Raw genomic sequence first — 24,746 nt, forward strand, 5'->3', positions numbered from 1 at the left:
ATTTGCTATTTTCCAGATCCATGTGGTTTCCCAGTTTAAGATTCTAGTCAGCTTGTTAGGTAAGAAAAGGGGCTACGTTTGTTTTTCCTGTGTTAATTTGATAGTATTTAACAATGAGCTGGTACCTTTTAACCAGATACAGCAGGGCATATGGGTAATAAAGGTGACATCTCTCATGAATTTGAACTCTATTCTTCAAGATTCTCTGTTCGATGATCAACAAGTAATAATCCATCCAGGGATCATGTATTTATATACCATAACCTGTGCAAGTCTGATGTAGACATTAGAAATGCCGAAATCAATGAGACATTGCGTCTACCTTTGATTATATTCTCATTATCATGGCCAGAATTTAGGAAGTAATGACCATAGAAACGTTGACAGTGCTGTGGGATCTGGGGAACAGGAAGGACTACAGTTTCCATAGGAAGAGAGAAGAAGGCAGAACCTTTGTCAGGAGCAACTTAAGCAAGGCTGTCATGTGGCAATAGGTGTTCCTTGTGGCCTGGCTTAGGACATGTGATAAAGATGACAAGCTATCCAGCAAGAGGCAGCTGGGGCTGGACTGTTAGAGCCCTCCTCTGCAGCGTCATGGTTTTGTAGGAGGCAGCCAGAGAGGCTGAAGCCTAGACACTTACCTCACACCCTGGACTATTCAGCCCAAGGCCTGAATGACAGAATCATTGTAACTTTAGTTCCTGGTCCACAGCTAAACATTTAAGCACTAAATCTTCACCATAGGAACTAGCTGAAAGGTCACTTCAGATGTTTTGGCGATCCTTCTGCCCACAGGTTTGCTTTCTGCAGTTTTGGTTACCTGTGTCAACCGTGGGACTGAAGCAAAGATAGCAGTGAGATATTCTGAGAGGGACAACACCACTGTGCTGTTGCTGTTGTTTGTAATTGTTCTGTTGTCTGTTGTTTTAATCTCTTCCTATGCCTAGTTAAGCTTTGTGAAAGGTTATCCGAGCAGGAGAGGAATACAGGGTTGGTCTGTCCTGGCTTGGGCACTGAGTGGTGTCCTGGAACTGAGTGGTTCACGGAGACTGCTGTATTGCTTTGCTAGTTTTGCTTAAGCAGAAATCCTTGCCATGGTTTGTACAGAATCCAGAAAGTCTCTGTCTTTTCTAATGGGAGCCTGCTAGCTTATGTAGCTAAGAAAACTATTTCCTGGATAAATATGCTGACGTATTTCCACACTCGAGAGTTCAAGTGCAGTAGGAAGTGAAGGCCCCCTGAACTGAAGTCATCTCAGAGTCTTAAGGAACAGAATACCCAGGTCAGAAGATGCTTGCACTGATAGAGTCGGGAATGGACCAGTGTTAGTGAAACTGGAAGACCATCCTCAGCCAGAGTCTGCAGTTCACTTCTTTTAGATGTTACAGTTAATTTTTTTTGATGTTTTTATCTTGGTGACTGTATTAGCGGTTGACTTATTGACATTGTGCTTTCTCCCAAACAGAAAACAACATTTATGTCCATGACTTGCTGACATTTCAACAAATCACTACCGTCTCAAAGGCCAAGGGGGCGTCGTTGTTCACCTGTGACCTCCAGGTGAGTGTGTTTGAGGTGAACTTTGGCTTTCTGAATCCAGCACTGCCCAAGATACTAACACTCCATGAGAAGAATGGCTCTGGCATCCAAACCCAGCAGCCTTCAGAGAAGAATATTTTGCTTTGAGTCACATTATATGTGGTATGAGGATACAAGATTTTCATTCTCTGCGTGCTAACTAAAGTGCCAGGTGTCAGTGTGTCAGGAGGCAACTAGCCAGGGGTGAAGATAGTTAGTTGTCATGCAAACCACTGGGGGAAAGCAGAATAATGCTATCATGAGCCTGGTCGTGATGTTAAATTGACTTGTTCTAAACAAATTACTGTAGTCTTTGTCATTAGGGAGTTTGCATTGTTCAAAAATGACATCTTTGTTTTTGCCAAGTCGTCATCCTTCTGTTCTTCAGACTTCCTGGGCCAGTCTGAATCCCCTTCTCAGCTGGGATTGCTGATAACTTTTGGTGGCTCTCTTCCACTCTTTTTCTTAAAGATTTATTAGTATACAGTGCTTTGCCTGCATGTATGCCTGCAGGCCAGAAGAGGGCACCAGATCTCATTACAGATGGTTATAGCCACTAATTATGTGGTCGAACTCAGGACCTCTAGAACTGCCAGTGCTTTTAACCTCTGAGCCATCTCCTGAGCCCCCGCACTTCCACTCTTAATTGCCCTGTGCTTGGAGATTTTCTTTTCCCAATTCTTTCCAAGTGTGACTAGTGGGTCTGCTGTCACTGACTGCTGCTGGCCCTGACAGCCACAGGCAAGAAACACTTAAGGGAAAGAGGGGGGAGCAGAGGAGGGGATGGCTCAGTTATAGAATGGAAGACATACCCTGGGATTGTTTTCTGAATTGAGAATGTCCGTCTGAAAGAAGTGCTCCTCATCCAGGTGTGTCTAAGTATGGTCAGACTGGCCTTCCTCCACCCAGCACTGGCAGTGGGGCTTTAGGATTTGCAGGTTTGGATTCAAGTCAAGGTTGCCAGTCTGCTTGCCACTGTGCCGTGGAGTCACCGCATGCTCATCGGCCTGGGTGTTTCTCCCTAGCACACCGAGACCGGCGAGGAGGTGCTGCGGATGTGTGTGGCAGTGAGGAAGAAGCTGCAGCTCTACTTCTGGAAGGACAGGGAGTTCCATGAACTGCAGGTAAAGTCCACTGTCCCTGCCGTGGGGATGGGGTGGGAGCTGGTGCTGTAGCTGGCCCGCAGCCTCCTGTTTAGAGCTAATGAGGTTCTCCCAGACAGATGCGCTGATGTCGAGCCCTGGGAGTTGCTCATGCCCACTGCTGCGTAATTCCACAGCATTACCGAATATTATTTTATCTTATAATGGCTCTCACCTTTTCCAGATGTATTTTCACCCAGTTCCTGGGTGATTTATATTTTTATTAGGGTAATTCATGTTTTGGTTAGTTGGTTTTCTTTTGTTACTATTGTTTTGAGACAGGGTTTCTCTGTGTAGCCCAGGCTGTCCTGGAACTTGCTCTGTGGACCAGGCTGGCCTTGAACTCAGAGATACGCTTGCCTCTGCCTCCTGAGTGCTGGAATTAAGTCCAGTCCTGATTTAGATTTTATTTATATAATTCAGGGAGTGTAGGGTATTTTTCAGAATGGAGGTAGTATAACAGAAAGGCTTGGATCTACTCCCCTTAACATCTTTTCAATTGAACTCATATTCTCTTTTTCCAGGGGGACTTTAGTGTACCTGATGTGCCCAAGTCCATGGCATGGTGTGAAAATTCTATCTGTGTTGGCTTCAAGAGAGACTACTACCTGATCAGGGTAAAACCTTCTGTTTTTGCCTTGGGGAGGTGATCGTGAGTTTACCTTGACAGACGATCATCACTTCTGAACTAATGGCTCAGTGGTTAAGAACACTGACTTCTTTTCTAGGGGAGCCAGGTTTAGTTCCAGCACCCATCGGGCAACTAAGAGCCAGTTGTAACTCCAGCTTCAGGGGACTCTTCTGGTCTCCTTGGGCAGAGGCACACATGTGGCGCACAGACATAATATGCAGGCAAAATGCCCATACATATAAAAAATAAAATCTTGCTATTCAAACTGTCTTTAGAACTTGTTTTTTTCTCCCACAGAGTGATGAACAGCCACAGCATTGTCTTTCCCCCTCGTGTGCATACTGTAGATAGAAAAGATGGACGGTTCCTCACCTCATAGAGTGAGCTCAATCTCTTGGCTTCTCCCTGATCTGATAATCTAGACTTGGCAGATCTAGAAGCCTTCCTAGTTCTCCCCACAGTGTTAGCTCTTTATTGTTTATCTCTTCGCTATTTTGGTTCCACATGTTTAGTTTGGGGATGTTTTCCTGCTGCCAGCAGTCAGGGAGGCAGAGTCCTGAAGGAGTCGCTGCTCTCAGCGGATGAGATTCTAACCAGGCATGTGCACACTGAGAGGAGTCTGCGGAGTGGCAGGGCCTAAGACTGGAGCAGGTGTCCCGCCTTCCGACTCCTGTGGACACTTCTGTCGCACACCACCACTGCCACTGAGCTACAGACTCGGCCCCCTTCACCTTCTTATGGTTTCATTTTCTGAGCGTGGCAAATCTTGCTTTAGGGCCATGGCTATTAGAAAATTTCTCATGTCTTGACGTACATTAAATTCCATTCTTTTTGTTGTATAACTCTTGGTTTTAACAGATATGTAGGGTTATATAACTAATGCCACAATGACAATTCAGAGCAAGCCTGCCACCTCCCTTCCAGCCGCCTCACTTCCAACTCCTAGACCTCCACTACTGAGGATGCGTTGTCTCTTAAGTTTTGTTTTTTTGGAGAATGTCAAACAAAATTGTATCAAGTGGAGATCTATGTAGCATAGTACATTATAGATTCATCTGTGTGCGTATGTCAGTGGTTGCTGTCTTTCATAGCTGAAAGTATTCGGTGCCATAAATGGACGGAGTTCTCCTATCAGCTGAAGGATATACCTGTCCCCCATTTTTAGCAAATGAAGAAAGCTGCTATAAGCATTTGTATGTGAGAGTTTGTATAGATGTAAAATTATATTTCCCATGGACAGTAGTACCTAGAAGTGGTATTGCTGGCTCCTATGGTCGGCTTGTGCTTAGCTCTATGAAAAGCTAGCATATAGCTGGCTGTACCATTTTCATGCCCACCAGCAGTGATGTTCTGTATTGTAGCACCTAGCATCGGTAAAAGCCCAGTTGCTCTGTACTGCAGCATGATTGGTGTGGGCAGATGATTTTCTCCATTCTGGAAATTGCTCTTACACTGTGGGAAAGATGGTCATAATGAAAATCGTATTCACTCGAGTCAAACAAGGAACATTATTGGCTTCTCTGGTTTGGGTTTTGTGTGGGTTTTTCCAGGCTGCGTTCATGCCTCTTTCTGGGCTGTGCTGGATGACTCCCGCCATGTCTTCCTGCAGGTGGATGGAAAGGGGTCCATCAAAGAGCTCTTCCCAACAGGAAAGCAGCTGGAACCCTTAGTTGCGCCTCTGGCAGATGGAAAAGTAGCTGTGGGTCAGGATGATCTCACCGTGGTGCTCAATGAGGAAGGCATCTGTACACAGAAATGCGCACTGAACTGGACAGACATCCCAGTGGCCATGGGTGAGGCCAGCAGTAGCTGCTGCTTTGTCCTTTGGATGCAGGCTGTGTTATCCCTGTAGAATCGGTTCTGTTGGGGCTCTAGCAGACTGCCCACCTTCCGCTGCTCACCCCAGGTCCCCTTCTTTTAAGTAAACACTTTTAGGGACATTAAAGAGGGGATAAGGTTTTTCTGGAAGCTGAGTTTTGCTTCAGAGGGGGAAGAATCTACAAAGAAATATGTATTTCAGGAAGTGGTGTCCACCATTGTTTCCACTCTTTTGTCTCTTTTCTGTCACCTTCCTGTTCATAGTGTTCATTAGCTCCTTTGGAGCAGTCTACATCTGGAAATTCCTTACTCATTCCTCTGATATTTATAATTTATAGGGACAGACTGCCCTCACGGTGGAGTCTTTCTGAACCTACCTTAAGCTCCCTTTTCTCTGCAGTGGTATTTTCTGGAAGCATATGGCATGCTTGCTACACTTCCCTTGCAGTCAGAAACACAACATGGTTAGTACTTTCTGTGCCGAGAGGCTCGTGAGTAAAGGGTTGCATTTCAGATGAGGAGCTAAGACACTGTGGATGCGTTAGAATTCAGAAGTTCGCAGAGATGAAGTCTGATTGTTCAGTTAGACATGAAGATGATGCCCGCCATAGGGAAGATTGGACGAGGGAGTCTGGGATTTGAAGAACAGTTTTCTTACATTCTGGGCAGACAGAACAGGGTGGAACTGGCTGAAGAGGCAGAGACAAGCTGACCACAGTGAGACGCTGTGCAGCGCTTGACCGGCTCAGCCAGTAGTCCTAATCATGGAGGAACTAGCGAGGGCCAGCTCTCAGTGGCCCGTGGGACAGACTGAGAGGCTGGGACGGTCCTAGGTAGAACTTCTTGGTAAAACATTGTGTGCTGGAGCTGGCGCAGTGGCTCAGCCGCTAAGAGCGCTTGCAGGTTCCCAGCTCTCATGTCCAGTAACTCACAACTAACTGTAACTTCAGCGCCAAGGGATCCAGCACCTTCCTTGGGTTTCTGTGAGCACACCCACACACGTAGGCACATAAGTAAATAATAAAGTAAACCTTTAAACCCAGCAATTTTACAGTGTGTTCTTAGCAAACCACAAGCTCTTACCAGTCTCAGGCTAAGAGTGTCACCAGATAACACCGAAGCCTTCAGCACAGCCCCCAGCTCTGCTGTAACCTGCCTTCCTCTGGCCCCAAATCGAAGATCCTTTACTTATGATTTCTTTTGTTCTATAACTAATAACATCTCATGCAGCCACGTTCACAGTGGAATGCAGTACTTAGGGATACCTGGATCTGTGTTCCTAGGCCGTAGTCATACCTAGGTACAGAATAAACTCTTTCTTCCTCCCTTTGAGGTGAGAGCTGTTTCTGTATCGACGGCACCGCTGACCGAAACACACAGTTGTGCTGTACCTGTGTTTAAGTTTCTGCAGTTAGGTTTACTGTTGTGTACAAGCAGTAAATTTATTTCAGAATTCAGTATGAAGCAAAGTTTTTCTTTATTCAGTCTTAGAGGTTCTAAGTTTTTATGGATCTTTCAAAAATATATTTTCTGTTGCCTGCCTTCATGTTAAATTTCCCTTGTCACAGCCTCCCAGAGGAAGGCTTTCATGGCAAGGAATTTAGACTTTTTTGCATACTAACTTTGGCACATTTATAGATTCTTTTGCTTCACTCAGTACACTAAGCTGGATTGTCCCATTCCTGCTACAAAGTACAGAAAGGAAAGAGCGGATTCGGTAAATGTTCTTTTAGCAAAGTCAAGGAAGAAGTCAGGGTGGTAGTGCGTCCCTGTAGTCTCTCCCCCTCCTTAGGCCTTGCCTCCCAACACCAGTGCATTGGGGATAAAGTGTCAGTGAATCAGTATTTGAAAAGATGGGAATGTTCCAGCTGTAACAGGCATTAAGTGGGGTTTGTATTCTTTCTCTGAAAATCTTAAACAGAAACCTTAGCCAGTGTTAAGGAAGGGAAAAAAGAAACTTCTCTCTGGGGGAGTGCAAGGCAGTTTTGTAGCCCAGCTCTGCAGCTGCATTGGCAGGAAAGTGCACCCTACATTTATCTGATCTGGTTTCGTGACAGATGGGAAAAGGACACGGGAAGCTTTTATATAGTGGAGCTGGTCCAGCCATGTTAGCAAAGCTCGGTGTAGCTCTGCTGTGCAAGAGATGTCTCTTGATATCACGTAAGCAGGCAGTGGCCCTCTTTCCTGTGGATTGCAGTGAAGGAGCCCCTGTCTTGGTGCTTGACCTGAGGATTTTTTTTTTTGAGATCTATTTACACCACTTTCATGTTAGCTGAGTCCAAGCCCACCCTTAAGCCAAAGCCTTCGACAGAACGCAAGCTCAGCACGTCCTCTCTTGCAGAGCACCAGCCCCCTTACATTGTGGCAGTGTTGCCCCGATACGTGGAGATCCGAACGCTCGAGCCAAGGCTCCTGGTTCAGAGCATTGAGTTGCAAAGGCCCCGCTTCATTACCTCAGGGGGGTAAGGAATTTCTCTCTTCACTGTGACTGCCTTGCTCCCAGGTCCCTGTACCACTGTAAGTCCCATGCCCTCTTACCAATGTTCTTCTGCCTCCAGATCAAACATAATCTATGTGGCCAGCAATCATTTTGTTTGGAGACTCATTCCTGTTCCCATGGCAACCCAAATCCAACAGCTTCTCCAGGACAAGCAGTTTGAACTCGCTCTACAGCTCGCAGTAAGTTTTGTTCCTTAAATTTGGGAGGCAGACTGCTTTCCTCTTTTTCTAAAGCAGCTGACGATGGTACAGATATTTGTATTTATAATTTATATTGTATTTAGATCTCTATTTATATAGATGAAGAAGAGTAAACTGGAAGCCTGGGGGGCTTTGAGTGGGGTTTGAGTATCTGTGTAACTAATGATATTACCTTGCTTACCTGTTCAAGTATAGAGTGAATGTCAGTTATAATGGTGTCTTCTGGAAAGTAATGGAAGAAATAAAATAATTTAGTAGACACTGTATGGTTTGGAACAATTAAAGACCATGCATACATTAACATATAGTAATAGTCAGTTGTTGACTGTAGCCATTAAAGGGCCCCTCGGTTCTTTCAGAAGTGACTTCTGTGGGCAAGTGTTAGCCTTCAGACTCTGGAACTGCCTCACTTGTTACACGGAACCAAGCTGCAGTCTTCTGTTTACTGTGGCCACTGGGCCAGTCAGCTTTTTATCCCTGCATCAACAGACAACTTAGGAAAAAAAGTGGTGTTTATTTACCTCACATTTTCAGAGATCCAGAGTTCAAATGGCGTAGTGCAGGCTCCGGGACAAGGCCACTCTGTGGCTTTGCTACCACCTGGAACAGACAGAAATACAAGGGCGTACAGTTAATTCCACCATGAGCAGACAAGAGAGATGGGGCTCCTTTCATAACAGCCCTCTCTCAAGAATGCCTTTCGTCCCTAGTGACCTGAACACCTTCCAGTAAGCCACACCCTTGAAGGTCCACACTCACTTTACTCAGTTCTCAGTATCGCCACCCTAGGAAACAGGTTCCCGACCCTGGGGTCTGGGGGGACACAAAGCGCATTCTACTGTTTGCAGCCACTCTCCTCTGTGTTCATGTGGACTGTTGTTCCCAGCAGAGCAGCAGTGTGTCCATTTTTCTCTCCATTTGCTAGTGATTTTCCCCCCTTTAGTTTTTGAGACAAGGCTGTGTAGCCTGTGCTGGTGTGGCGGTCTGCCCGCCTCACCCTCCAAGTGCTGGTATTAGGCATAGACTGATGCATGTGGTTTCTGTGATAGTTTGTATTATCTGTAGAGAGTGGATTTGATTTCCAAAAATGACCATACGTCTCTGGACCTAACCAGGGCATTAGACTGAACAGTGTTAATTTAAAGAGATCTTGATGCTATAATAGTAAGCTTGATTTCTAGATGGTCTTGCAGGTCTAGACAGTCTCTGAAGGAGAAGCAGCGATCACGTTAATTACTTCTGGTGGCCTCTTTTATGTATGTGCACATGTGCATGTGCTAGCACACATGCACCGGTATGTGTGTACATGTGGAAGCTAGAGGCCTCAGGACAGCCATTCACCAGTCGTTCCCCCCCCCCATAGAGTCTCTGAGTGAGACCTGGGGCACATTAGAGCCCTAGGGAGCCTCCTCTCGCCACCTCCCCAGGGCTGAGAGGCAAGCAGGTACCGCCACACCAGCCTTTCTACGTGGGTTTTAGGGATCAGACCTGTTTGATCTTTGCGCTTGCCGTGCGACACTTTATGAGCTGAGTTATTGCTCCAGCCCATGGTGGCTGTTTTGAAAAACAACTTTTATTCTGTATGTGAAAATTCTGTAATTAAATTATAAATCCCACTTTAAAATGCTAATTTTTCAAGCTCTTCTACATGTATATCTTGTATGTTGAGTATATTGCCCCTTTTATTCTCTGCATTCCCTTTTCTCACCCCTCCCCCACTGCTAGTCCCCTTAGTCCTCTGGACGGGTTTGCTTCTACTTCCTCTTTTGCCAGACAACTTAGTTGTTGTGAATGGTGCTGCAGTAGACACTGGTGTGCAAATGTCTCGAGGATATGACTTGAAGCCCTCCATACCCAGGAGTGGTGAAGCTGGGTCCTGTGGAAGATTGAGTGTGAAGGTTTTTGAGAAACCTGCACACTGATCTCCACGGTGGCTGGCCTTGGCATTCGCACCTCAGTACACAAAGTCTCCCCTTTGCTCTTGCTCTTGCTCTTGCCAGCATTAGTTGTTACTCATTTTCTTAGTGACTGCATTCTGGCTAGGGTAAGCTGGAATCTCGATGTCATTTTAATTTGCGTTTCTCTGGTGGCATTTCCTAAATGTTTTTTCATATGTACCTGGTGCACAAGATGAATATGACAGCTTGCTCATGATTTCAGCCTTGGAAGATGGAGACAGATCATGCCCAGAGCAAGCTGGCTAGCAAGACTAACCATATCAGCCAGCTCTGGGTTTGATTGAGAGACCTTGCCTAACTGAATAAGGTGAGGTCTGTATGGGAATCCTTTTGTTTGAACTCATGTCATTGCACTAGGGATCCTTCGAACATGCTTCTGTTAGCATTCTTTTCTTTTCTTTTGACACAGAATCTCTATGTAGGATTATCCTAGAACTCTCTATGTAGAATGAACAGACTGACCTGGAACTTGCAGAAATCCTCCTGTCTCTGTCTCCCAAGTGCTGGGATCAAAGGATGCTCCATCATGCCCAGTCCTTTGTTTTTGCTGTTGTTGTTTTGTTGTTGTTTTGTTTTTTGTTTTTGTTTTTGTTTTGTTGTTGTTGTTTTGTTTTTGAGGCAGGGTCTCTCTATGTAGTCCTGGCAGTCCTGGAACTCACTTTGTAGACCAGATGGCCTTCAACTCACAGAGATCCACCTGCCTTTGGGATTAAAAGTATGTGCCACCATCACCTGGCAGATTTTGATGAGATTTGGCCAGCTTTCTATTAAGGTCCATTTATGTGTGTGGCAGGATCAAATCTGACGCTCACCTTCATTAAGCATTTTTCCTCAGTGATCTCTGGGCTATGACAGTTCTTCCTCTTCCCTTGTTTGTCATGGTCTTAATAGATTTCAGGAACACTAGGTAGGCACTCAGTAGAAGCTCTGGTGATTTTCATTGCATAGGTACTTTACAATGAGATGTGAAGATTATCATGCACCCTCTTCTTGGCTTTCCAGGCACCAGGCATATGTGTGGTACACATACATGTAGGCAGACACTCATAAAATAAAAGTGCATATATTTTCTCTAATCAAATAAACAGGGGCTGGAGCGATGGCTCATAGGCTAAGAGCACTGGCTGCTCTTGCAGAGGACCTAGGCTGATTACCTGCACTCATGACAGCTCACAACTGTCTAACTCCAGTTCCAGGGGACTCTGACGTTCTCTGCTGGCCTCCATGGGGTGCACAGACATTTATATATGGATGAAATAACAGCAACAGGTACACGGTGCAGGCAAAACACACACACACACACACACACACACACACACATATATATATAAAATTAAGCCAGGTGGTGGTAGTACATACCTTTAATTTCCAGCAGAGGCAGGCAGATCTCTGTGTGTTCAAGGTAAGTCTGGCCTACAGAGTGAGTTCCAGGATAGCCAGGGCTACACAGAGAGACCCTACCTCAAAAAACCAAAACCAATAATAAATAAGTAAAAATTTCTGAAAATTATGTAGCCAAGATTTAATGCAGTTGCTTTAAGAAATAAAAGTTTTCTTTAAGCCTGGTGGTGGTAGGGGGGCATACCTTTAATCCCAGCACTTGGAAGGCAGAGGCAGGTGGATCTAGTCTACAAGAGTTAGTTCCAGGACAGGCTCCAAAGCTACAGAGAAACCCTATCTCCAAAAATAAAAACAAACAAACAAACAAAAAGAAGTAAAAGTTTTCTTTAGAAGTTCAGCAGGCAGTTTGTGCAGCAGATACCGTGTTTCTCTTGTACATTTTATTTTAGCGCCTGCCGCTGTTTTACCACCGAGAATGAGCAGAGCAAATATTTGGAGAGTGAATGAGCTTTTATTTATTTTGTCTTTTCTTAGGAAATGAAAGATGACTCAGACAGTGAAAAGCAGCAGCAAATCCATCACATTAAGAACTTGTATGCCTTCAACCTCTTCTGCCAGAAGCGCTTTGATGAGTCCATGCAGGTCTTCGCTAAACTTGGCACAGGTAACACGCAGGTGTGGTGGAGGAAAGGGGGGAAGATGGGGAGAAGTGAGAGCAGAAGAGGCTCGCTCTCATCACAGTTGGCCTCTGTGCCGGACAAGCTCTCGTGAGAGGCCACGTGGTCACACACTTACAGCCCCATCCTATCTAATGTGGTCTCGCCCACTAATGCAGGCTTCCAGTTTTCCAGAATGCTTTGTCCTCAGCATTAGAGAGGGGAACAGTCATCCAGTCCAACAAAGGTTTGCAATCAGCTGGTGTTCACTAAATGCAGGGCTAGACAAAAGTTCCTGGTGGGCTAAACAGTGGGTCACTGTTGAGAGCCAGCGCCAGCCAGTGCTGAGCCCTTGCTCTCTGTTTGAGTGTGGTGAGGGGCAGGTACATGGGAACTGACCCCTGTGGCGGCCTGAATGAGAGTGTTTCCCATAGCTCAGTTGCGAATATTTGGTTCCCAGTTGGTGGTGCTATTTGGGGAGATTAGGAGGTATCCTTATTGGAGGAAGTATGTCACTGGAGACCATGCTCTGAGAATTTAAAGACTCTTGCCGTTTCATTTTCACCCCCTGCTTCCTACTTGAGGTTCAAATTGTGAGCCCTCAACTTCCGCTCCAGCGACCATGTCTGCTGCTTGTTGCCACCCCTGCCATGATAGACTCTTGTCCCTCCAGAATCTTAAGCCAAATAAGCCACTTCTCTACGTTGCCTTGGTCATGTGACTGCAATAGAAAAGTAACTGGTACAGCCAGTCAGAGCTCATGCAAAACCCCAGGCTCCCTGCTTCAGTTTTCTCTACTAACCGTGTCTGTAAGAGAAGTGGAGTGATCGCTCCCCTGGAGTAGTCTGTGTGGCTCTGTGAGGTTAGAACAGTACGCACGCACTGCACTGTGTCCCTGCTGCTGTTGTTCCATAGTTTGGCTTCCTTCCGTATCCTTTTGCTGTCCTCTTTGCCCGCATCCCTCCCTGGCCAGTAACTTGGGTTCTTGGTTACAAGTAATGGAGATCTGTTCTGAGCAACTTCACCAGAGTCTGATCAATTGGACAGGGCTGAGTGAATCATTGGGTGGTGCTTGGAGGGACCCATAAAATTGATGGGTCAGTTTTGCATGGTACCAAAGGGAACTCTGGAAGCCCTCAAAACAGGAAGGACAGAAATTAGTTCATAGCCACAACATTCTGGGTGAGCCTGCTCTGATGTAACTGCTTTCTTAGGTTTGTCCCTACTAGCACTGTGGTGTCTCGTCCGCTGTAACAGTCACTGCTGCAGTGTGTCACTTGCCAGGACTGAGGTCTTTAGCTAGACCAGCCATTTCCAAAGGAGCTCACTGTGGCTGACAGTTGGTGCTGTCTGGGTCCTGGGTCCTCAGTTCTTTTTCAAGTGAGTCTTCATGGAGTTGGTCAAGTGTAATGCGTAGCAGCTGGCTTTTCCGAGAGGGTGTAATCTGGGGTACCTAGATGGACACCTCTGTGCTTTTGTGACTGTCATGCCTGCTGTAGCCTATTGCTGTACATGGGTTATCACAGGCTTAAGACAAGGGAAAGCAGACTCCCCTTGAGGGAGGGGAATCATATTGTACAAGAGGGGTGTGCGGGACGGGCATGGGCCACACTTACTATCCTTGCTTTACCTTCTCGGGTTGAAGATCTGATCACCAAGAGTAGGTCACGGTCCCATTCCCAGACTGTATTAGTGTAGGGAAGGGGTTTGGGCCCCCTGATTCTGAGAGCTAAGGCAGTTCTCCAACCACAAACGCTCAGTTTGCAAGAAAGAGCTCACCAAAAGGAAATAGGTTGCTGTTGAGAAGGGAGATGGGACTGGAGAAGTAGCTCAGTCAGATTGCAGATGGTGGCCACCACAAGTATGAGGACATGATGTCAGTCCACAGAAGCCATGCAGAAAGCCGAATGCAGTGGTATATGATTGTATGTCACTACAGTGCTGGGGCTGGGAAGTAGACGCCCTGTGTGCTCCGTGTTTACTTCACCTGTGCGGGCAGCTTTCCCAGGTGGCTTGGCTTAGCAGAAACTATGTCCTGGAAGCTGCTAAGTGTGACGCGCTCCCTGACCAGCAGGAATGGACGGTCACAAAATCAAGAATCCTTCTCAATCACAATTTATTAGAGCTCCTTGCTTGAAAGGGGGAATGGGGAACAGGGATGACGAGAGAGAGCGAAAAATCCAAAGACAGCCGCTTTTCTAGGGTGAGAGGCTCGAATGCTGATTGGTTGATGCCATTCTACTAGGATCCAAGGCCACGGGACAGGTCAGGAGACCGAGTCTCTTGAAATGCAAAACAAGGCTCCAGCACACCGGCCTAAGGCGGCAACATCAAAGGATATGTATACCTCCAGGCTGTAGGAGTGCTGGCACTATCTGGCCAAGGCCACATCCAGGCGGCTCCCTACAGCTAAGCAGCTGCTCTTTGCATGCATTAAAGTGGCATTTGTGTGGGGTTTTCTGTTCCGTTTAGGTCCGGTGTGGTAAAAGCTTTCTTCTGGAGTTGTGAGCTGGCTACTCTCGGTCATTTCCAAACATTAGTGATCTGGGGGAGAATACCCACAGACCTGTGTGATTGTTGTCTAATATGACATCATTTCCTACTTTAGCAACTACACATAAGCTAATCCACAGTAGCCAAACTTGGGTGAGTCTGGGCTGCCATGCCATAGATGGCTTTGGGAGCACAGCATTGGTGAGGAAGCCATGCAGACACACTTTAGGTGTGAGCCAGGGGAAGAGGCACAGTGGGGAACAGTCTCACAGGGCTGAAATACCCTGTTTACAAACCCAGTGCAGAATGGACTGGATCCAGGTGTCTGTGTTGGCTCCGCTGCCACTCTCTTCTGGGTTCTACTTCTAAGTCACCACAGCCCTATGTTCTGAGGGGTCTGTTTTGTAGTTAAATATAAAATAGTTAGGCATCTCTACAAATGGGGCATTTTAGTTACCACCTGGCAGATGGTGCATTCATGAGCCATGCCAGGGTCCAGGGAAGAGTATTCTAGACTGAGGGAACAGCCAGCACATGTTCATGAGGTAAGAAGAATACCTGGGAATTGGGGAACTGGCCAGTCAGCAGAGTGGACAGAGCTGCCCGATGTCCTTTCTCTGCTGAGTGATGTCATTTCCTTGTTCTCATGTGTCTGTGTTTTGAGGGTGTAGCGTAACCCTGGTCTCAGAACCCTCTCTCTCTCTAAGCAAACCTAAGTGTTGGCAGTGCCAGCTCTGCCCTCAGTCCTGGGCTTCTGTGGTAAAACACGTCACAAGTACACAAGGTTCTTGCATGAGAAGCCATTCTGTTTAACATTGGGGTTGGCAGTGGGTGTGTGTGTGTGTGTGATAGAGTTCTCCAGAAGCAGGAAGACTGAGTGAGGCCAGTCTTGGTGACTGACTGGCATCTGTGTTGCCTCAGTACTTCTGCACAAAGCCATCCTGGGCTACATAGTGAGTTCTAGGCAAGCCTGACATGGAGTTTGAGAACCTTTCTCCATAACCAAACAAAAGTAAGGAAGTGGACTGGGCCCTGGAGCGTGGAAGGGAAAATGGATTGTGAAGGGAACCATGGAGTCACAGAACTCTCACCCTGTGTCCAGTGACCTGCGGGCCCAGGGTGCCATTTGGTGACGTGTTGCATGAGATCAAGCCAGAAAGATAGATTCCAAGAACCCCATGGGCCACAAAGGAGCTTGGAGTTTGATAGGCCTTGGGCAATATCGCAAGGCCTTTGACTTTGCAACGCTGGGATTGAAGCCTGGGACTTGAACATGCTAGAGTCCCACCCTTGAGCGGCACGCCCAGCCTCTCATTCCTAGGTGCTCAGTAGACTGTAGGTGTAGATGTAGACACAGGAGGCTGGCAAAGGCGGGATGTGCACTATCTGTTCTCCATAGCTGCCTTCCTCTCTGCGGCTGTGCCTTGGTGGGGCTCCTGTGCTGCCCGCCATTCTCGTCAGCGCTTAGACAGATTCGTGCTCCTGGGGAATGGGTTCTTCTTAGATGGACCAGATACTGTGATATGCTGCGACGTGGTTTCGGAGCCCCAAGGGGAGTCTTGTCTTCCAGACGACTGGCCAAGCGCTCATGTCCATTGCAATGGAGGTGGCCTTCCCTGGCCCAACTCTGACATTTTTCTAAGGGAAAATAAAGTGTAAATTGTTGGTATAAAGGTTTTAAGAATGGAACGAAGATCTTTTAAGAAATCTTGACCCGGGTTTGTTACTCATTTTGTCCCTTCATACAGATGTTTTGACATTTACACATTTAATAGAATTGTGATCATGTCATATACTTTCTGTGTATGCTTCATAGTTACAGTGTGCACTATGTCGCAACACTCTCGCCAGCTGAAGTAAAACACTGTATTCTGCTGTTAAAGGACCATTGTTTCCAAAATCACAGTTATAAATAATGTGCCCCTTGCATGCACACTGTGACTCTATACTAAATTCTAAAGGGTAAAAAAGAAAAAAACCTTTTTGATGTTGAGTTTTTATTAATTGTGCTTATTTCTAATATATTTCATTACATTTTTTTTATTTGTATTGAGCTCTATATTTTTCTCTGCTCCCCCTCCATATCTTTCCCCTCCCCTTCAACCCTCTCCCAAGGTCCCCATGCTCCCAATTTACTCAGGAGATCTTATCTTTTTCTACTTCCCATGTAGATTAGATCCATATATGCCTCTCTTAGGGTCCTCATTGTTGTCTAGGTTTTCTGGGATTGTGATTTGTAGGCTGGTTTTCTTTGCTTTATGTTTAGAAACCACTTATGATTGAGTACACGTGATAATTGTCTTTCTGTATCTGGGTTACCTCACTCAAAATGATGTTTTCTAGCTCCATCCATTCGCCTGTGAAATTCAAGATGTTGTTATTTTTTCTGCTGTGTAGTACTTCATTGTGTAAATATACCACATTGTCCTTATCCATTCTTCAGTTGAAAGGCATTTAGGTTGTTTCTAGGTTCTGACTGTGACAAACAGTGCTGCTATGGACATAGTTGAGCTCATTATATTACATTTTTATCAATTTAAAAAATTACTGTGTGTGCCAAAATTTGTTGGTTGTACCAGGCTTTTTATTTTTGGGCCATCAACCAGCTCCCAAATCATGACAGAGACTTACTATTAGTTTTAAATGTTCTGCTTGGCTTAGACTCATTTCTGGCTAGCTCTTTTAACTTAAATTAACCTGTTTCTCTTTATCTGCTTTTTGCCTTGGGGTTCATTACCTTTCTTGTGTAGCTTACTTTCACTGCTTCTCATGTCTGACTTCTTGCTCCAGGCATGTCCTTTGTTCTCTCCTCCTTCTCTTCTTTCAAACCTAGATTTCTCTTCTTATTTATTCTGTCTACCTGGCATCCCCACCTACCTTTCTCCTATCCAGCTATTGGTGATTCAGCTCTTTATTAGGCAGGCAAGGAAATAGATACAACACATCTTTTCATAATAAAATACACATCCTTACATCGTTAAACAAACGCAGCATAAAGCAACACACCTTTACACAGTTAGAGTAGTGTTCTACAACATAAACAAATGTAACACATCTTTGCCTAGTTAAACAAATAGTCCACCACAGTTGGTCTTTTTCACTTAAATATCAGTTTTTTCTTTGGAAGCTTTGAAAAGTCTATTTCTTTTAGAGTTGATAAATAGTCCTAATTCTGTGCCTGTAAGTCTTGCCATTTTTTGTTACATATGAATGAAATTTTTGTATAGTGTTCAGATCATAACTAGATGGCTTACTAAGTTTTTCTGAACCTAGGCTCATTCCTTTGGCTGAGGGTAATCCAGGCATGTTTATGTATGTCTATAGTTGTAACACTTGTAAGGCAGGATGATCGCCACAAATCTGGGGCCAGCCTACTCTGTAATAAAGTCATGATCAGCCAAGGTTATATAGACCTGTCTCAAAAAACCAAGTGATATAAGTAATAAACCATGGGCACAAGGTGTATTCTGCTACCGTACAGTCATGTTGTGTTTTGTGTGCTTGCCTTTCTTACAGATCCCACCCACGTGATGGGCTTGTACCCTGACCTGCTGCCCACAGACTACAGAAAGCAGCTGCAGTACCCCAACCCGCTGCCCACGCTCTCTGGTGCCGAACTGGAGAAGGCTCATTTAGCTCTCATTGATTACCTAACACAGGTAGGTGGGTGGGAGCTTCAGAGTTCCATCCCTGCCTCCCTATAGCAGCGATAGGGCTGCAAGAGGTCCGTAAGTGGAAGCTCTGGAGGTTGGGATAGGCCATCTGCTGCTCCTTCAACTTAATAGTACCAGTTATTTTTGTCTTTTAAATACTTTTATGAATTCTTTGAGAATTACATGCAATGTATTTTAATCATATTCACCCTTAATTCCTCCCAAACTTCCTCCTAACTTTGTATCCTCCTTTTAAAGGACAATTTGTACTATCTATGTGCTACTTAGGTGTGGGACCAGCCACACCCTTAAAGTCTTTAATTGACACTCATTCCCCTAGAGCCAACAGCTGTCCAATGCTCCGTGGTTAAGGGTCAGGGCTGTTTTGTTTTAAATCAAATCCTCATTTCAGGAAGTATTCACAGTAAGTTATTATCTGGCCTAAAAAGGGTAAATTTTAATTATTATGAACTTTTTATGCCATACATAATTGTGTGTGGTGGGGAAAAATGCCTATAGTTTGGGAATCATAGAAAAGTATAAGCCTTGAGACCGTAGGGGCGCATGCCTTTAATCTCAGCACTTTGGAGGCAGATCTCTGAGTTTAAGGCCAGCCAGATCTACAGAGTGAGTTCCAGGCAACCAGAGATACACACTGAAACTCTGTCTCTAAAACAGAATGTAAGCCAGAAACAAAACATCCATAGTTCTTCCCAAGAAGTAATCAATACTTTAGCATTGCTTGTTTAGTTTTCTTCATGTATTCACGAACTAGCTTCTCCCTGTTTAAGATTATTTATTTTTATTTTATGTATACGGCTGTTCTGTTGACATGTGTGTCTGTATAATACATGCATGCCTAGTGTCAGCAGAGGACAGAAGAGAGGGCAATGGTTGCCCTGGAACTGGAGTTAGACAGTTGTGAGCTGCCATGTGGGTACTGGGATCGAGCCCAGTCCTCTGAAGAAGAGCCTGGCTCTTAACTACTGAGCCATCTCTCCAGCCCATTTTGTTTTTATAAATTTATTTATTAAATTAAAATCAGTGTATTTTCTTTTTTATAGTTTACAGCTCAAAATTTAACTATATATTGGCAAAGTCTTTCCTTGTCAGTAATTATCCTATAATATATGTTTATGGTTTAATTTTTTTAAACTTACAGACAATCGAGTGAAAGTTTAAAGTCAGCACTACAACTTACCTCTCCATCCAACTCAGTTTTTTGAAGTAGGAACTCATGTAGCCCAGGCTGAACTTGAACTCTCTATATAGCTAAGGATGACCTTGAACTTCTAACCCTCCTGCCTTGTTTCCCAAGTGCTGGGACTGCAGGTGTGCACACCACACCCAGCTGGGGATCTGTGCATGGGAGACAAGTACACACCAGCTGAATTGTATCCCCAGCCCTCAAACTTCTTAACTCTCATTTTGTCACAAATGCTTGCTGTTTATTTCCTGTGTGTGCATTTGTGTCAGAGACTTTAGAGTGTTTCAGGCATCCCTGTGGGCTCTGAAAAGTAGCTCTGGAGAACGCGTCCTGCTGCACTTCACGGCTGCTGCAGGGTCAGTGGGGGTCAACTTGTTTGATCAGCGTCTCAGCCTTGAGCTTCAGGGTACCCAGCTACAACTGGCAGCCTGCAAGAATCACACAAGCTTGTCTCATTGTTCACACTTTGGAGCCCTGGACCAAGTAAAGACAGTTCCTGGGATATAAGATTTCCAGAAGGCTGTGTCCTTTGGCTTCTGCCATCTCAGCTTTAGGAAGCAGATAACACACACTTTCTTCCCTGGTCCCCGGTGACCTTGGAGATGCATGAAATTAAGCAGCACCATTGTTTTGCCAAACAAGGCCATGACATTGGCAGACACAGAGAACTACAAACGGAATGACTGCGCTATCTGAAGATTGTTTTTATTCATTTATTTCTGTTGAAATGGGGGTCTCACTGTGTTGCCTAAGTTGAGCTTCAATTCAGGATCTTGAATTCTCTACTCAGCCTTCTGAGTAGCTGTGATTACAGGCCTGTGCCTCCATAGCCAGCTGGATGAGGTTTTGGAACAGGCAGAAGCTAACCTTAGAAACAAGTGGGGTTTGGAGTACAGCTCCGCGGTAGAGTGCTTGCCGGGCACGTGTGAGGCCCTAGGTGGGTCCCTAGCACTGCAGGAACAAAGTGGGAGTTCATCACCATTGTCACTGGATCTGTGACGATGTGACAGGAATGCCGCTGTGACATCCTGGGTGATGGACAAGAGCTGATTTGGGGGCCTTCAGAGTTAACTCAGCTCGGATGATGAAGAAAGTCCTAGCCTTGACCCCATGTTTTTGCCATTTACAGAAACGAAGCCAGCTGGTAAAGAAGCTGAACGACTCGGATCACCAGTCCAGCACCTCCCCACTCATGGAAGGCACCCCCACCATCAAGTCCAAGAAGAAATTACTACAGATCATCGACACCACCCTGCTCAAGTGCTACCTCCATGTGAGTTGTGTCAGGATGCCAGTCCCCTCGCGGGATCTCTGTAGGAGACTTCCACTAGTAAGAGTAAGAGTCTGGAGGATGGAGACCTCCTCGCCTTTGCACGATGCCTTTGTGATAAGGGGATAAGGCAAGATACTCTTCTGGGAGGTTCCTTTGCTAGTGCCACAGTCCCAACAGGAACAGTAGTGCCTCAAGGAAAGTCACCACTTTGCTTTTCTCAGAAACACTGAGCCATGTGCTCAAGAGTAGAAACATGCCCTACAGGCCGCCGCTTGTCCATCTGCAGCAAGGGCCTTTTGCTTTCCTGTGCTTGTGGGACCTTGGAGCCTGGAGCAGGGGCAGGCCTGGGCTAGCGAAGGGTGGGGCTTCCAGGAAGGAGTTCTGCTGCCACCCCTCATGATCCTATGTCAGCATCCCGTCTCCCCCACAGACAAACGTGGCCCTGGTGGCTCCCTTGTTGCGCCTGGAGAACAACCACTGTCACATCGAGGAAAGCGAGCACGTGCTGAAGAAGGCTCACAAGTACAGTGAGCTGATCATCCTGTATGAGAAGAAGGGGCTCCATGAGAAAGGTGACCCCACAGGGCCTTCCAGAGTCCGGGGGCAGGGGGCTCTTGTACATTGGCAGCGTCCAATGAACCTCAATGAAGAAGAGGCTCATGGGTTTGTTCTTGGGCTTCATGGCCAGCTCTGCAGGTGCTGGTGGACCAGTCCAAGAAAGCAAACTCACCTCTGAAAGGCCATGAGAGGACCGTGCAGTATCTGCAGCACTTGGGTGAGCCCTGTTGTGGTGGTGGGTTTTGAGATGGAGCCTCTCTGTGTAGACCAGACTGGCCTTGAACTTACAGAGGTCCACCTGCTTCTGCCTCCTGAGTGCTAGGATGAAAGGCGTATGCCACCACATCCAGCCCTGAGCCCTGCTTTTAAGAGCAGTGGGGATGGCTCCTGTTTGTGTGGGTCTGGTCCTTCCCTTATATTCCATCCATCCTGTTCCTCTGCCTGGCATCAATAATGCAGTGATCGAACCATGAAGCCCTTTAGTACGTGGACAGACCATAAGGAACAAGCAGCTCTGAATGGCTGGTGCTTGGCTCTGTCTTGTACATAGAATGAATCCATACCTGTACACCTACCCTTCCAGTCTTACTGGACAGGCCTAACTTTTGTCTACTGCTAACAACCCTTACTTTTCCTTTGAAGGCACAGAAAACCTACATTTGATTTTTTCCTACTCGGTCTGGGTGCTGAGAGACTTCCCAGAAGATGGCCTGAAGGTAGGCCATGGCCCTGGACTTGCCTGGTGCCGCGGTTGATCCAGATTTTATTTGGTGAAAGACCCACAGATACAGGAGGAGGCTGAATTGCCCATTCCTTTGGCGTCATAGGGTAAAGTGACCATGTGGGACAAGACTGTATACGTAGAGGGAACCTTGTCCTAAGGCCATTAGACTCCAACCTAGACCGCTGTGTATCATACAGCTACTGATGCCTTATCCACCCTTCCCCTCAAAGTGTCTTCAGCCCCAACACTTGCAGGCATGTGTGTTTGTACCCAGAGTCAGAGGTTCTGCTTGTAGAATTCAGGTTTGTTCTGACAGATATTCACTGAAGACCTCCCGGAGGTGGAGTCTCTGCCACGAGAACGAGTGCTGAACTTCTTAATAGAGAATTTCAAGGGTCTGGCTATTCCTTATCTGGTAAGATATAGTTTGGTTTGCCCCAAAAGACTTTAAACTCAGCATCTAGGAACATTAATCCACTTAGGCAGGTCAGATTCCAGGGAGGGTGGGTGGTTCCCCAAGGAACCAAGTTAGGAACGCTGCTCTTAATGAAAGTTTCTCAATCTAATGGAGAACCAAGGGAACCAAGAATAATGGCATTTAATCCCAGCATTTAGGAGAGGCAGAGGCAGGCAGATCTCTGATTTCAAGGCCAGCCTGGCCTACACAGTGAGTTTCAGTTTAGATTGAAAATTTTAAAAAAACCCTCCCTGACCTCACTGGGTTTGTTGTGGTTTTGGAAGAGCTGCCCCTAGGTAATCTTTGCAGCTTAGTTAGGGAACAAGCGGGATGGGACCCGAGAGGGAGACTGGGAGGTGGGCTCACAGCACAGAGGGTACCAATGACAATGGCCTTCATTCCGCCTCAGGAGCACATCATCCACGTGTGGGAAGAAACAGGCTCACGGTTCCACAACTGCCTGATCCAGCTGTACTGTGAGAAAGTCCAGAGTCTGATGAAAGACTACCTTCTGTCCCTGCCCACAGGTATCAGTGACCACCCTAAGCGGGTGACCCCAGACACTGGTGCCTGCCCACATGTAAAACTACACCGGTTCCATTCCACGCTCTCCTCGCTATATGCTACGGGAACTAGGCTGAAAATTTAAAAACATACAAACACAGACAGACAGATGGGGCCACAGGGATATCCTTGAGACAAGAGTGCCAAGAATACCCACTTTATTGTGGTCAGGGGCAGCTTATATAGGGCTCTGGCCACGCCCCAGCTCTTGGGATCTTTCAGCTGCAGGCCTCACCAGAAATTACTCCCCTGCCATGAGGGTCTTGTGCTCAGAGCAGCTGCAGGCTGCTCAGAGCATATTAAAACAAGTTGTTTACAAGCAATTCAGGGTTGTGACCTGCAGTCCCCAACACCCACAGGCATCAGTGCCCACCCTAAGCGGGTGACCCCAGATACTGGTGCCTGTTTGTGGTGTGGGGAAACAGGCCCCGTTGTTCTCTCTGGGTAGGAGGACCTTTAGGGGAGTCAGTCACACTGAGTGACTCAGGAGCCCTTGTCTGGTTATGGGTATCTTTGGGAATCCTCCTAAGTAGGACAGAAGGACAAATCTGTCTGCAAGATGACAGCTGTGATGCTAAGAGATATGTTGGCCAATATGTTTCTCTGTTCACAGCCTTCCTTATTGTCACACTGGTGTTTTAGGGCCAGGGAGACCGTGGAGTAAAAGAACTACTGGGAAATCTCCTTGGAGGCCCTTCCTTGCTCACAGGGGTCATCCCTGAGCCCCATTCCTCTCATTTGGCCCCACATTGTTGCTTAGCAGCATCCTTTCATGTGGAACTTGGTTTCCCTTAAAGGCAAAAATCCCGTCCCCGCTGGAGAGGAAATGGGCGAGCTGGGAGAATACCGACAGAAGCTGCTCATGTTCTTGGAGATTTCCAGCTACTATGACCCAGGCCGGCTCATCTGTGATTTTCCCTTTGATGGTGAGTGCCTAGCTTAGAGCCGAACGCAATGGGAAGGCTTGTTTCTGCCTCTACCGCTGCTCTCCAGCCCCCAGAGGTGGGCGTGTGAGGACTAGCGCTCCTGTCCTCCACATCACTTTTGCTGAGGCTGAGAAAAGACTCTGGGGGTGAGCGGTGTGCTGATTTGTAGATTGTCATCTGTTGTTTTAGAAGGAGTTCTTATTGGAACTCATTGTTGAATACTTCTTGTAAGCTGGCATGACTCACTGAGAAAAAGATAAGCCTGCCTGGCATTAGCTCTGTGAATGCCAGCACCCAGTGTTTGCCTCACCTTCACTGGAGTGCCAGTCTATGTGAACTTGGCTGTTCAATGAGTGTCCTTTCTTAGTTTGTGAATGATTGTTAAAAGAGTGAGATGTGGCTAAGCATGGTGCTGCACACCTTTAATCCCAGCACTTGGGAGGCAGAAGCAGGCAGGTCTCTGTGAGTCTGAGGCCAGCCTGGTCTACAGAGTGAGTCCCAGGTCAGCCAGAACTTTATGAGACCCTGTCTACAAAAGGAAAATGCTAGAGTGGAACTGGTACAGCACCTCCAAGTTAGCTTCCTTCTCCTTGAAACATTCTTTTAATAGTTTTCTCACTTTCAAAAAAAAAGATAGTAGTGTTTTGTGCTATTTCATTGTATTTTTATTATTTTGGTGCTTGGGATTGAACCCTTGCATATGCTAAGCATGCACTCTCCCTCTGAGCTGGACCCCAGCCCTTCCTTCCTTTCTTCCTTTCTTCCTTCCTTTCTTTCTTTCTTTCTTTCTTTCTTTCTTTCTTCCTTTCTTTTTGTTATTGTTATTTTTGGAGATTTACTTTTGTGTTTTTTATAAACTTCCCTCAACTTATTATTTTCTATATTTTTATTCCATTTATTGTCTATTTGTGTATGTATGTGTCATGATGCATGTCTAGAGGTCAAAGGACACCTTGTTTGACAAGGCCTAGGGATTGAACTCAGCTCATCAGACTTGGCAGCAGGTGCCGTTACCTACTGGGCCATTTTGCCATTCTCCACTCCTTTCTTACATTTTTGCATTGCTC

General features: G+C 46.1%; 1 protein-coding gene across 1 annotated transcript in view; it reads left to right on the forward strand.

The window, feature by feature from the left end:
• Window positions 1–24,746, forward strand: part of Vps39 (VPS39 subunit of HOPS complex) — a 41,780-nt gene that overhangs the window by 11,940 nt on the left and 5,094 nt on the right. The window contains exons 4-19 of the mRNA XM_048459534.3: window positions 17–59; window positions 1,466–1,560; window positions 2,604–2,702; window positions 3,245–3,337; window positions 4,961–5,144; window positions 7,511–7,631; window positions 7,728–7,848; window positions 11,703–11,832; window positions 17,834–17,976; window positions 20,307–20,450; window positions 20,881–21,022; window positions 21,139–21,225; window positions 21,651–21,724; window positions 22,049–22,147; window positions 22,599–22,716; window positions 23,551–23,679. Coding sequence (XP_048315491.1) covers window positions 17–59; window positions 1,466–1,560; window positions 2,604–2,702; window positions 3,245–3,337; window positions 4,961–5,144; window positions 7,511–7,631; window positions 7,728–7,848; window positions 11,703–11,832; window positions 17,834–17,976; window positions 20,307–20,450; window positions 20,881–21,022; window positions 21,139–21,225; window positions 21,651–21,724; window positions 22,049–22,147; window positions 22,599–22,716; window positions 23,551–23,679 — 1,822 coding nt within the window. The remainder of the gene's footprint in view (window positions 1–16; window positions 60–1,465; window positions 1,561–2,603; window positions 2,703–3,244; window positions 3,338–4,960; window positions 5,145–7,510; window positions 7,632–7,727; window positions 7,849–11,702; window positions 11,833–17,833; window positions 17,977–20,306; window positions 20,451–20,880; window positions 21,023–21,138; window positions 21,226–21,650; window positions 21,725–22,048; window positions 22,148–22,598; window positions 22,717–23,550; window positions 23,680–24,746) is intronic.

The sequence above is a fragment of the Myodes glareolus genome, chromosome 10, assembly GCF_982192425.1.
Source record: "Myodes glareolus chromosome 10, mMyoGla1.1, whole genome shotgun sequence".
Classification (NCBI taxonomy): domain Eukaryota; kingdom Metazoa; phylum Chordata; class Mammalia; order Rodentia; family Cricetidae; genus Myodes; species Myodes glareolus.